We start from the raw sequence: 13,573 nt of genomic DNA, 5'->3' as shown, positions 1-13,573 counted from the left end.
TTTTCTGTCTTTATTTCAGATTTCCAGCATCCGTAGTATTTTGCTTTTGTTTTAGTGACTAGGTATTTCCTGGGCTGTGGAGTGCTTTGGGTGGCTGGAGGTTGTGAGAAGTGCTATATAAATGTGAGCTCCTTCTTTCTTTGGGGACCATGGCCTGGACCCCACCCCCCAAAGATTGAAGTGACGTTTGTTGAACATTTCGGCCCACTTATAAGGGGGCTCAGAGACCACTTCCTTCACCTCTCCTTCACCTAGGCATCTCCTCCTGCACACAGCACCCTCCACCATATTCTCCATCATGGTGGCGTGGGCACCCACCATTAAAGAAAGAAAGAAAGAAAGACCTGCATTTCTATAGCGCCTTTCACAACCTCAGGACATCCCAAAGTGCTTTACAGCCAACGAAGTACTTTTGAAGTGCAGTCACTGTTGTAATGTAGGAAACGAGGCAGCCAAATTGCGCACAGCAAGATCCCACAAACAGCAATGTGATAAATGACCAGATAACCTGTTTTTAGTGATGTTGGTTGAGGGATAAATATTGGCCAGGACACTGGGGAGAACTCCCTGACTCTTCTTCAAAATAGTGCCATGGGATCTTTTACGTCCACCTGAGAGGGCAGATGGGGCCTTGGTTTAACATCTCATCCGAAAGACGGCACCTCCGACAGTGCCGCCTCAGCTGGAAGTGACAGTCTAGATTTTGTGTTCAAATCTTAAAATGTTATAAATTAGTACTATAATAAGGTGGGGTCAGAGGCCACCAGCGGGTGCATCCCAGCGTTTAGGCCAGGACCAAAGGCCTACAGATTTGCAGCCCTCCTGTATTGTTTTTAAGCAGGGAGGGAAAAGCTTGAGTTAAATCGAATGAGGTAACAGTATCAGAATGTTTACTGTCTGATATACATCGGCCATTGATGTGGAGGGTAACGTGCAGCGAACGAAATCCCGGTTATCCTTCGGTAAAATCACACAATGAAATTGCGGCAAGGCTGCTGTCCGTACAAGATGCTCCGTGGGGTGATCCGACAGCACATTCAATGCAGCGTAATCATGTGACACTTAGTGAGGGAGGTCACTGCATTTCATATTTATAACCTAGCAATCATTTTCTGATATTGCACCAAGCTGCTTCAACGAACCGGGGAAAGGCTCAGGCGGGTATTGCAATAGTTATTGTAATGATATTATTATTATGGATTTTTTTTTTTACATTTTTCCAATAATATGCTTGTCTCTCTCCTGGCCTGTTGGACCATATTCCTCAAGTACTAGTTACTGTGGGAATAAATGCAATTTCATTCCTTCAACGCCAAGGCAGAGACCATTAAACAAAGACACCAATTTGAGTCTCATTGTCTAAAATGTCTCCAGGGAGAAGGTCCCCAGACCTCTTTTAAATTCTGAATGGCAAGTGGAAGCCCCACTTCCCTTGACGACCATCAAATATTTCTTGGGCGAATACAGCTCGTCAGAACCTTCTGAGGGTCGCCAAGGGGCCAACACTATTTGTTCCCTCCCTAAATCTCTCCGTCTCTCTACCTCTCTCTCCTCCTTTAAGACGCTCTGTCAAATTTCTGTTTGATAACGCTCCTGTGAAGCGCCTTGGGTCGTTTTACTACGTTAAAGGCACTATATAAATGCAAATTGTTGTCGTCGTTATTGGATCCATCTTCTCTTGTGAAGCAAGGATGGAACTTTGGACCTTCTTGGATTCTATGGCTTTGCTACTCATATGGGTAAGCCCATTAAGGCAAACATCTGGTTTGACGGTCGAATGCACAAGATAGCCCAGGAAATGAAAGGAAGAACCTGTATTTATATAGCAGATGTCTGGTCACTAATTAGGAACTAAAAGCGGTGGCATATGCTCATCAAATTAGCACAGAGTCTCTCAGGACATCCTAAAGTGCTTCACATACAATCAAACTTTGAAGTGCAGTAACTGTTGCTATGTATGGCTTCAGGGGGAGGAACGTGAGAAATGGTTGGGGAGAAAATAAAGTACGATATAGGGAGGGGGAAATGGAGGAACTTTTATGGGGTTAAGCTTTGACGCGGTTCAGCTTTGATGTGTTTTAGCCCTGTCAGTCAGCGTGCACCCAATGAAACTCTCTGGTACTGTCGGCACAGCCTCTGCACGGCCTGAAATCCAAGCTGCCTCTGTGACGGGTCCTTCAATGACACCAAAGAGCCTTAACACTGATTTAGAGGGAGCTGCTACTTGAAGTAACACTTTGAGGTGTCACTGCTCAGGATGTAATGTGATCGTGGTTTCAGTACATGATCCAGATTCCTTTTTGAGGGCTCTAGCGTATACAGACACTTGCTCGCGGACTGCACTGATTTACAGCCTCTAACCAAGTAGAGACACAACCCTGCGTCACCCTGTCCTGTCTACACAGTGTACATATCAACGTAAAACATTAGCTGGCAGCCGCAGTACAGTGACGGCCACAGAACCTCACGCCTGGTCAAGTTACTAGGAACAATATTAATATCTTGACAGCTCTCAAAATGAACAGAAACTGCAATCGCCACAGCAACGAGAAATCAGAAAATGCCTCAGCTTCCCAAAAGGCAAAGGGATCGCAAATCCCAACGACCACTCATCTGTTAAAAGCAAAATACTGCGGATGCTGGAAATCTGAAATAAAAAACAGAAAATACTGGAAACACTCAGCAAGTCAGGCAGCATCTGTGGAGAAAGAAACAGAGCTAACGTTTCAGGTCGATGACCTTTCGACCTGACATGTTAATTCTGTTTCTTTCTCCACAGATGCTGCCTGACTTGCTGAGTACTTCCAGCATTTTCTGTTTTTAGACCACTTACCTATATAGGGCTACTCACCAATAAAAAGTCTCAGGGCCCTCTACAAGGCAGGAAGTGGGCAATGAGCAGGAAAAAGGAGGAAATTTGGGGGGTTGGGGGAGAGGAAACCAATGGCCTAGCCAAAGAGAGTGTTATATTATAACACACTGCACCCATTACTGCTCTTTGCATAGAGACCACATCCCAACAAAGGCTAAGTACCAAATGAAACAGGACAGAAGGGTTGAGGGTTGAGGAGAAATGGTAAGGATAGGAGTGGATAAAAACACATGAGCTGGAACAGTCGACCGGTGAAGCTTATTAATATGGATCAAGTTTCTCTCTGGCTTCTTACCAGATCTAACAAGTAACTGTTAATGTTACACTAGGGTCCCTGTAAAAACATTCAAGAAAACAATTTCAGTTGGAAGCCAAGAGTACATCCTGATGGCAGGGGTACAGTGGAGGGTACACAGCATATACCACAGTGGAGGGTACACAGCATATACCACAGTGGAGGGTACACAGCATATACCACAGTGGAGGGTACACAGCATATACCACAGTGGAGGGTACACAGCATATACCACAGTGGAGGGTACACAGCATATACCACAGTGGAGGGTACACAGCATATACCTCAGTGGAGGGTATACAGCATATACCACAGTGGAGAGTATAGAGCATATACCACAGTGGAGGGTACACAGCATATACCACAGTGGAGGGTACACAGCATATACCACAGTGGAGGGTATGCAGCATATACCACAGTGGAGGGTATACAACATATACCACAGTGGAGGGTATACAGAATAATCCATAGTGGTGGGTACGCAGCATATACCACAGTCGAGGATACGCAGCATATAGCACAGTGGAATATATACAGCATATACCACGGTGGAGGTTACGCAGCATGTACCACAGTGGAGGATATACAGCATAAACTACAGTGGAGGATAATCAGCATATACCACTGTGGAGATTATGCAGCATATGCCACAGTGGAGGGTATACAGCATATACCACTGTGGAGGTTATGCAGCATATGCCACAGTGGAGGGTATACAGCATATACCACAGTGGAGGATATACAGCATTTACCACAGTGGCGGGTATACACCATATACCTACCATTAATTTCAAGTGATCAGTCTACGTTCATTTTTTAAGAGTTTGTTAAATCAGCCCAGGGTAGTCTCCCCCTCCCGTCCTGCTGCTCTTACCCAAGTCCTGCTGCTGCTGGTTAAAATTGTTTGAACGCGGCTGCATAATCTAGGCTGGAACATCCATGAGATCAGGATTTGCCACCGACAGTACAAAGCTCAACCTCGTCAGCTTTTACTACAGCAGCAGCAGCAGGACTTGGGTAGGAGCTACAGCAGGGCACCAGGGGTATGGTGGGAGAGGGGGCGGGGAACAGAGTGTCAGCATGAACCGCGGGGGACATGGTGTGAGGGGGGGGAACAGCAGAGTATTAGCGTGGACTTGGGGGGAACAGAATGCCAGCACGGACTGGGGCAAGGCAGAGTGCCAACAGTGACTGGATAGGGGGGAGCAAGATGTCAGCATGGACTGAGGGATAGACAAAATGGCAGCATGGACTGGGAAGGAGCAGAGTGCCAGCAGGAGACAGAGAGCCGGCATAGACTCTGGGGAACATAAGTTAGAAACATTAATAATGATGGCGGAATATGATATAGTCACTACAGCAGTGGTGCAGCTTAGGTTTTGACATGTCTCAGAACTTAATATTTCTGGGGGTTTTTTTTAAGGAGAGTTAAGGAGGGAAAAAGGGTGGGTGGCAGTGTTACTGAAAGATTCTGTCACAGTGCCAGAATGTAAGGATATCCTAGAGATTTGTGTTAAGACCAAATCCATATGTACAGAGTTAAGAAATAGGAAGGGAAATGATACAATTCCTGTTGTCAATCATAGGTCACCAAACAGAGGAGCTGAGGTAGAAGGGATTTACCACAGTGTAGACTGTGTAGACAGATATATAAGAACAGGGCAATAATATTGGGTGACTTTAACTATCCTAAGATGGACTAGATCAAAGGTAATTCATGTGGTCAAAGTGAGGAACATTTTTTTCGAATCATAGGATCACAGAAAGTTACGGCACAGAAGGAGGCCATTTGGCCCATCGTGTCCACGCCGGCCGAGAAAGAGCTATCCAGCATAACCCCCTTTCCAGCACTTGGTCCATAGCCCTGTAGGTTACAGCACTTCAAGTGCACATCCAAGTGCTTTTTAAATGAGTTGAGGGCTTCTGCCTCTACCACCCTTTCAGGCAATGAGTTCCAGACCCCCACCACCCTCTGGGTGAAAACATTTCTCCTCCGTTCCCATCTAATCCTTCCACCAATTAGCATCCAAGATTGCTTCCTAGATCAGTATGTTTCTAGCCCAACAAGGAAAGAAGCTTGGCCTGATTTAGTTTTGTGAATTGAACTAGGGCAAATAAGTGACGTAAGAGTAGGAGAACAACTGGCAGATAGTGACCACAACATAGTTAGGTTCAACATGAAACAAGAAAAGGATAATGGAGGGTCAGCCATAAGAGTAGTTTACTGGAAAAAAGGCAAACTATTCACATGATAAAATCACTGAGCCATCAGGGGAGCACATTTTGCATGTTCAGGCTGTGATTTAAGGTTTAACAAAGTAGTGCGGACATCATTAAATACTTGTGCAAGTATGAGAAAAAAGTGTGCTCTACAATGCTGGAGAATGCAACAAATTGAAGTGTCAAAGTCAAAGTTGCTTGGGAGGGGCCCCAGACCCCTCAGGAAAAATAATCTCCTATATGATACAGTTTGACCACTTCAAAGCTGCCACTATCCACCACGGCCTGTAGGAGCATCAACGCAAATCTCCCTAGAGTTTGTAGAGTCCAAGTTTAACAGGATTTGACATTTTTTTATGTGTTAAAACTACCCAATTTCTAATGTAAAATGATTTTAGTCGCTGGTTTACGTCTTTCTTCAGTACCGTGACCTGCTGTAAGATTCAATGTCCATACCTGTTTTGTGGGAGGACTGTGGGTGATGGAGATATAATTAATACTGCTTAACTCTTTTTGTTCAGGGGAGGTAGGGGAACAAGCTTTGTGTTCGCTAAAGTAGGGCATTGGTAGGTAGTGGGAGGCAAGGCCATGATAGAATAATAAGAAACAGAGCAGGTTTGATAGGCCAAACCTGGACTTCCTTATGTTCTTATAGGATGGGGGGCGGGGGGTTGTTGGACTGAGGTGAGATGGAAGGGCCACGGCGTCATTACTGATGAGTTGATATGGCCTGCTTCCACCCTACAGCCTTATTCTCGGATCTCTGCGGTTTTACCAAGGGGGGCTCCACTACATTTTAGCGGCAAAAATGGGTTCCTGGAGAAACAAGCAATCCTACCATCTTGGAAATAAGCTGTACGTTCGAGCAGACCACAGGATTTGGTCCAGAGATCTGAGAACAAGCTCATTCGCGTTAACAAGCAGGTCTGTCCACTCTCTACACTAATGTCAACTGGAATGTGCTGCGTGCAAAGCACAGGGACAGGAAACACATCCACAGAGACAAGGCATTCAATAAAATCAGAATATATAACAGCAGGAATGGCCTCTTGCCTTCTCTCTGGGTGCTAGCAATGGTCAGTTTCCAGGTGTCATACAAAGAACAGCTGCCACTGCAGCTAGTTTCTCATTTAAAGATCACAGGAGCAGTCATTCTGGTCTGTGCTATGGCAGTGGCGTTTTGTACATTAATGGAAAGCAGTTATGTAAGGTCTCGGCATACTCTCTGATTTAATACAGTACTGGGACTGAGCTAGCAATTGTTCCTGAATCTCTATACATTTCTTTAGTTGTTCTGCATCCCAAATCAGTCCAGAATTGTCCACGTTTGACACTGACCTTGTGGCAAACAAATTTTTGCTACATAAGAGGGACATTCGCGCTGACATACAATCGCAGAGTGCAAAGCCACCTCATAATATCTTGCCCAATGGTCATCCTTCATGTTTGAGTCCAGACGGTAGGTGCTGACAGACTATTCAACCAGGAAGGAGTTGCCTGATCCTGTCCCCACCTGAATTCCAAGCACATAGTCTTTCCAGCGGGAGTGACTGGGTTGGGATTGTGAGCGGGAACGTTGGGTGACTTTTCACTTTCCTCTCTCAAGGGTGCTGAGGCCAACTATTGATCACCTAACTCAGCAAAGATTAGGGGGTTGAAACTGGGACCTTCCCGGTCTGTAGGACTCAGTTACCACAAAGGGCACTTCACTTACCAACTCTTTCATTTGGCATCTTTTTCAAAAACAAACTTCCTAGGATAAAAAGATCTCGCATTACACTGTTTCAGGTGGGTTCCAGCTCCCCTTACACGATCTAGCAAAAGCCTTTATTACTTAAACGCACAACGGTCGCTAAAAGAGCAGAGCCTTACCTGGCGAAGAACGAGGCCGCGGCTGAGGTCCCGCTCGAGGCCACACTCGACACGTAGGTGCTCTGGGAGCTCGGGAAGCTGTACACTGACGGCTTGTCGGAGTTGTAACGGTTCAGCACAGCCTCGGTCAACCCTTCCCGGCAATTCTCGGACATCAGCTGGGATATCTGCAATGAAAGGGCAGCACGGTTACAACGGATCCTCCCAGGGAACATTCCAGCTCCGTCCAAGCCCCTGGACCGACTCTCCAAAACAAAAAGACGCAACACAAATTCCAAAAAAAAAGTAGAAGATCTCAGGCATCGTTCTGTGGGTCGTAAATCATTCCATTTAAAAAAAAACTCCTGCAGACTGTCAGAGCCTTTTACATCAAATTCAAGAAGTATCAGCTCGCAAATTTTCATCTTATTCCCCATTCCCTTTCAACCCAACCTTTCATTACAGAATCGCATTCTTTGAGATTCACAGTAATAGAGACATGTTTGTGTGCTGACTACAAGGTGCGAAGATGATTAAGGTCAGAGTCGGGTTGTTGCCTTGCTTGTATGATCTCTCAGTGGGTTGTGCACTCATTTAAGCCAATCCTGAGACTCTGCTCCAATGTTATTTACTGTAGCATTATGAGCAATAAGGAAGGCAAGCAGAACATCTGGACTCAAAGGGAACTGATCTATGGAATAAGTCAGCAGGGAATGGACAGTATAAACGGATTCAGGAGATAATTTGATGCATTTCTGAAGATCGGCCACAATCTCATTGAATGGCGGAACAGGCTCGAGGGGCTGAATGGCCTACTCCTGTTCCTATATGAGATAGAAGGGGTTAAGGAATGTGGTGAGAAAGTGGGTAAGAGGAAAAAAAAGGACTGGCTTTACCTGTCCCTAAAAAATCTTGCTCTAGTGTGGTTTTCATCTTATTGATTTTAAGGATGTCTTTATCTCATTTGTTTTTTTTCCAATCCTCAGTATATTTTATTGTTCATTGTCTTTTAGCCTGGCGAGTTGTTGAAGAGCATAAGAAACCATGAAAAAGTTAAGCTGTCTGATCCATAAAGCCCGCTCCTTTTACAGGCCACGCACATGGTCAATTGTGAGCTATACCCCACCCTTGAATCTTCTGAGGAAAAGTTCTGCATAAATATTCCCTCTCCTTAAAAGCCATCAAGCAACACTGCAGAACACTCATCCATATTGGCATGTCCTACATTCCATCCTGACCTCCCACTTTTCAAAGGCAACCCCCACTTCCCCCAAACCCCAGTAACAAGGAAGCTGTGGTGTTCCATGGAGTTTTTGATGATCTCGAGCTATACCTTTCCCCTTAATCTTGCTCTCAATCAGATATTTGTCCAGCTCCATTACCAGGTGGCAAAATTCTTTGGGCATATTTAGAGGTATGGGTGTCAGCTTCAGAGCAGCTAGATGCAACATTGGCAGCTGGTTCTGTCATTGGCAGCTGGATCCCCCATTGACAGCTGGATCTATCATTATTGGCAGCTGGATCCATCATTGGCAGCTGGATCCATCATTGGCAGCTGGATTCATAAGTGGCAGTTGGATCCGTAAGTGGTCCAGAATGATAAGAAATTCTTCAGCAAGGTCACTAAAATATTCCCAATTTTACTTCTGGCCTGTTTTAAATGAATGACTTTAAAGCTACAGATTACTGGTTGCGATATTTGATGCTCAATGGGTTCATTTTAAGAGTTTGTGATCCCAACAGGGAGATTCTTCCACCGGGAGCACATCTCAGATATTCAGGCCCACACTGAATGGTCAGAAGATTGCGGGCATGAATGCGCCCGAATTTCTGATTAGCTCTTCTAGCAGACCGACAGGGGCTGCAGACTCACAAAATTACCCCCAGTGTATTCATACAAGATCTTCTATCTGCTACTGTAACCAGTTAAAATAAATGGGCTAACACCTGATTTAAATGGCAGACAGATGAATGCCTTACCAATGCATTAAGCTTTCATCTGCTAATATCGTCAACAATTATTTCTAGGCTATAGTAGTCGTTTGTAAAGAAATGTTCTGTAAAAAACTGATAGGGTAGATAGAGAGAAAGTATTTCCGCTGGTTGGAGAGTCTAGGACTAGGGGATGTAGCCTAAAAATTAGAGCCAGGACTTTCAGGAACGAAGTTAGGAAACACTTCTACACGCAAAGGGTGGTAGAAGTTTGGAACTCCCTTCCGCAAATGGCAGTTGATGCTAGCTCAGTTGTTAATTTTAAATGTGAGATTGATAGCTTTTTGTTTACCAAAGGTATTAAGGGATATGGATATATGGAGTTAGGTCACACATCAGCCATGATCTCATTGAATGGCGAAACAGGCTTGAGGGACTAAATGGCCTTCTCCAGTTCCTATGTTCTACAAGCTGGCATGGCGGCACTGAGCACTGGTCATTCCAACCCAACGTGCTTCAGAACTGCAAGACGTGGGATTTCCCCATTAGGCAAAGTTTTGGATTTTAGCCATGCAATTAAGAGAGGTGACCAGGCCCTTCCCAAGAGAGTGAAGGAACACCAGCAGGCAAGGTCGCTATACAACTAGAAAGTCAGAAAGGATTTGCATTTATATAGCGCCTTTCACAACCTCAGGACGTCCCAAACCCTTTACAGCCAATGAAGTAATTTTGAAGTGTAGTCACTGTTGTAATGATACCTCACGACTGACAACATCTGCCATTTTCCGAACGAAACGGAGCCATTACAGACAATGTTGCTCTCAACTGCACCCTTCAGTTCCTCTGTGGTATTTAACTTTCAGTACAGAATAGTAATTGGCACCATTCAGCTGTACTGAGAGTCACTTCCTGAGTGGTATTGACAATGGGCCCCATACCAGACACCAGCGATGTGGGGAACTGCAACCAGGAGAGGATCTTTATGGTCATAGTGATGGGTCCCATTTTCTGACTATAAGAATTTTCCGACTGTAAAGAACAAAAGGGTCTGGACGAGGTGTGGCAGCTGAAGAGAGAGAGATGGAGACACCCCCTCCAGCCAACATTTGGAATGGCGGACTTGCCACCTTTGGCTACTGTCTATTATCACACCTCTTCCGGTAATCCCTGGGGGTGGCAGTGGCAATGGCAGTAAGGAGGGGTATCGGTCAGGTTTTGGGTCCTGCCTCCTCACTGTCATCCCTTAGACCCTTAGCCTGAAGATCAGGTTTTTGTTTGAATCACAAGAACTTCTTCTTTTAAGTTCCTCCATACTTAAAAAAAAACTAAATTGCAGGAAGGGGTGACTTCTGGGATTTCTAGGAACAAGATTTCATTATTAGAGGGTTCTTAATTACAGAGAATAACGGACATTTTCTTGGTCTTTTGTAATTAAACATAAACCATTTCTCTTTGTGTCTGAAGGGATAAGGATTGCATGTTTCTTCAAATCCTTAACTTCACATTGAAAAGCAAGCCTCAGATTAATGGCGTTTAATGGACCTTTGGGATTTTATTGATGCACACAACACACCTCCAGACCATTAAGTGATCATCATCATCCACATGGCTGGGATAATGTTCAAATGTAAGTGGGAATGTTCCTTTGTATGCGAGGCATGCAGTATAATAATATTAGGACATGGAGAACTATTTGTCTTTAATGACATTCGTGATCCTAAGTCAATGGTGGGGTGAAGGAAGTGGAGGATGCACGGGGCCTGAGTTGGAGGAACGCAGAGTTCTCGGAGGGTTGTAGGACCGGAGGAGGTTACAGAGATAGGGAGCGTGCAGACGTGGCTCGGGAGTTAAATTCGCCCCAGCCTCAGGCTCCCGTGGTCCTGGAAGGGTTTGGTACTCACCTCCCCGTCTGACCGATTCCTGCTCCGGGTTAAAATCGGGCTTTATGTCTTTGAGATCTATCTCAAGAACTTTTCCAATTGGTTCAACTTATTAAGGTTCCACCGTGAATGAGATTTCTTTCAAACATTCCTGAGGTCTCCAAAAATTTGAGTGAGCATAAATTCTAAACACTAATTATACGGGTCAGTAAATAAACATGCCACAGTGGCTAACTTCTACAGCAGGACTCTGCTTACATTACACTGAATTTGTTTAAAATACCTTCAACTTGATGTGGAGGTAAGTAACAGGAATCATTGTGCGGACCTGATTATGTTTTCTGACGGTCATTAAGTTGAGCAGTTCGGGCAACAGAAAGAACACTGTCTCTCTGACATTCAGTTCCACAGAACGGTCTTTGTTGTTCTAGTTTGATGGAGCCGTTGAGAGGGGGAATAAAATGTAACCGAGGCAGATTTGTCTTCACCTCTCCTCTCCTCCCAGACCTGGAGTTAGCTTCTCTTTTTACACTCATTCTGCCAAGAGGCAGAAGTTGATGATGTGACCTCGTAAAGTGGGTGGCCAACACATATGATGCCTTAAAAGGGGGCACTGTCTCCATAGTAACGTACTAGGCCAATCTCTTTGGCTTTGAAGATTAGTGTTCAAATGCTTAACACATTCATATTAAAGACCTCGTTTTGCTACTTTAACACCTGTTTTAATATATAGAGACTGGGTAAAGTTGGACTACATTTCCTTAAGGTGGTGAGGACATTTTACGAGACTTGAGTACATAATCCAGGCTGACATTCCCAGTGCAGTACTGAGGGAGTGCTGTACTGTAGGAGGTGCTGCCTTTCAGTTGAGATGTCAAACCGAGGCCCCATCTGCCCTCTCAGGTGGACGTTAAAGATCCCAAGGCACTATTGTTCTCCCCGTTGTCCTGGCCAACATTTATCCCTCAACCAACATCATTAAAACAGATCATCTGGTTATTATCTCATTGCTGTTTGTGGGACCTTGCTGTGCGCAAATTGGCAGCTGTGTTTACTGCATCACAACAGTGACTACACTTCAACTGTACCTCACTGACTGTAAAGCGCTTTGGGACATCCTGAGGCCGTGAAAGGCGCTATATAAATGCAAATCTTTCTTTTTCCTTTGAGGAGGCTAAGGGGTGATCCGATTGAAGTGTTTCAAGATAATGAAGGGATTTGACAGGTTTGACTCTTGGCCCTCTGACTCAATGGTAAAGTTTCTACCTCCGGGTCGTACAAAACAAGGGGACATAATCTTAGAATCCAGCTAAACCAGTTAAATGTAAGTCCAGAAAATATATGTCTTCACACAAAGGAACTCATCACACCTTAATCTTCGAAAATCCAGGGAATACAACCGTAGTTTGTGTAATCTCTCCTCGTAATTTAATCCTTGGACTCCAGGTATCATTCTAGTAAATCTACACTGCACTCCATCCAAGGCCAGTATATCCGACCTAAGGTGCGGTGCCCAGAACTGAACACTCCAGGTGTGGTCTAACCAGGGCTTTGTATAGCTGTAGCATAACTTCTAACCCCTTGTATTCTAGTCCTCTAGATATAAAGGGCAGCATTCCATTAGCCTTTTTGATTATCTTCTGTACCTCTCCATGACATTTTAATGATCTATGTACATGGACCCCTAAGTCTCTTTGGACCTCCACTGTTTCGAGCATTTCACCATTTAGAAAGTACTCTGATCTATCCTTTTTAGGTCCAAAGTGGATGACCTCACACTTGCCTACATTGAAATCCATTTGCCACAGTTTTGCCCATTCACTTAAACTATTAATATCTCTCTGTAATTTTATCAACACAGCTTGCAGTGCTGTCTATCTTTGTGTCATTGGCAAACTTGGATATGTGGCTCTCTATCCCATCATCTAGGTCATTAATAAATACAGTGAATAGTTGAGGCCCCAACACAGATCCCTGTGGGACACCACTAGTCACATCCTGCCAATTTGAGTACCTGCCCATTATCCCTACTCTCTGTCTCCTGCTGCTCAGCCAATTTCCTAACTAGGTCAATAATTTGCCCTGGATTCCAAGAGTTTCAACTTTAGCTAACAGCCTCTTATGAGGGATTTTATTGACTGCCTTCTGGAAGTCCATATAAACAACATCCATTTACCCTTATGCTTTTTTCATGGGGGAGTGAGGAAAGAGGCAAATACAACTAGAATAGCCCAGAGTCATTATCGTCATATTGACCTCATGCACAGGTGATGCAATCACGTGTCTCAATACAGTTTATGTGTCAGAGCATCATGTGTTTCCAAAACAAGGAAAAGATTTTGCCAAACACTTTTTTTCATGCCCACCAGGATGCCCTTTAAGATATTTCGCGTCACAAGGAAGATAAAAATAACAGGGCACTGAGCTTCATTGGCTTATCAAGCTACAAACAGTGGCCAGTGGCTCCCAATTAAAATTGTTCAGTAGTCTGGTCAAATCTGAAGTGGACTACCAAGTAATTAT

The 13,573-nt window shown here is 44.5% G+C and overlaps 1 protein-coding gene across 1 annotated transcript in view; it reads right to left on the bottom strand.

Annotated features, from left to right (window-relative positions):
- The window catches only part of kif26ba (kinesin family member 26Ba), a 275,252-nt gene that overhangs the window by 152,836 nt on the left and 108,843 nt on the right, over positions 1 to 13,573 (bottom strand). Inside the window, exon 4 of the mRNA XM_067988624.1 lies at positions 7,260 to 7,426. Coding sequence (XP_067844725.1) covers positions 7,260 to 7,426 — 167 coding nt within the window. The remainder of the gene's footprint in view (positions 1 to 7,259; positions 7,427 to 13,573) is intronic.

This window comes from Heptranchias perlo, chromosome 8 (assembly GCF_035084215.1).
Source record: "Heptranchias perlo isolate sHepPer1 chromosome 8, sHepPer1.hap1, whole genome shotgun sequence".
NCBI classification, from domain to species: domain Eukaryota; kingdom Metazoa; phylum Chordata; class Chondrichthyes; order Hexanchiformes; family Hexanchidae; genus Heptranchias; species Heptranchias perlo.
This window is presented reverse-complemented; position numbering and strand designations above follow the sequence as displayed.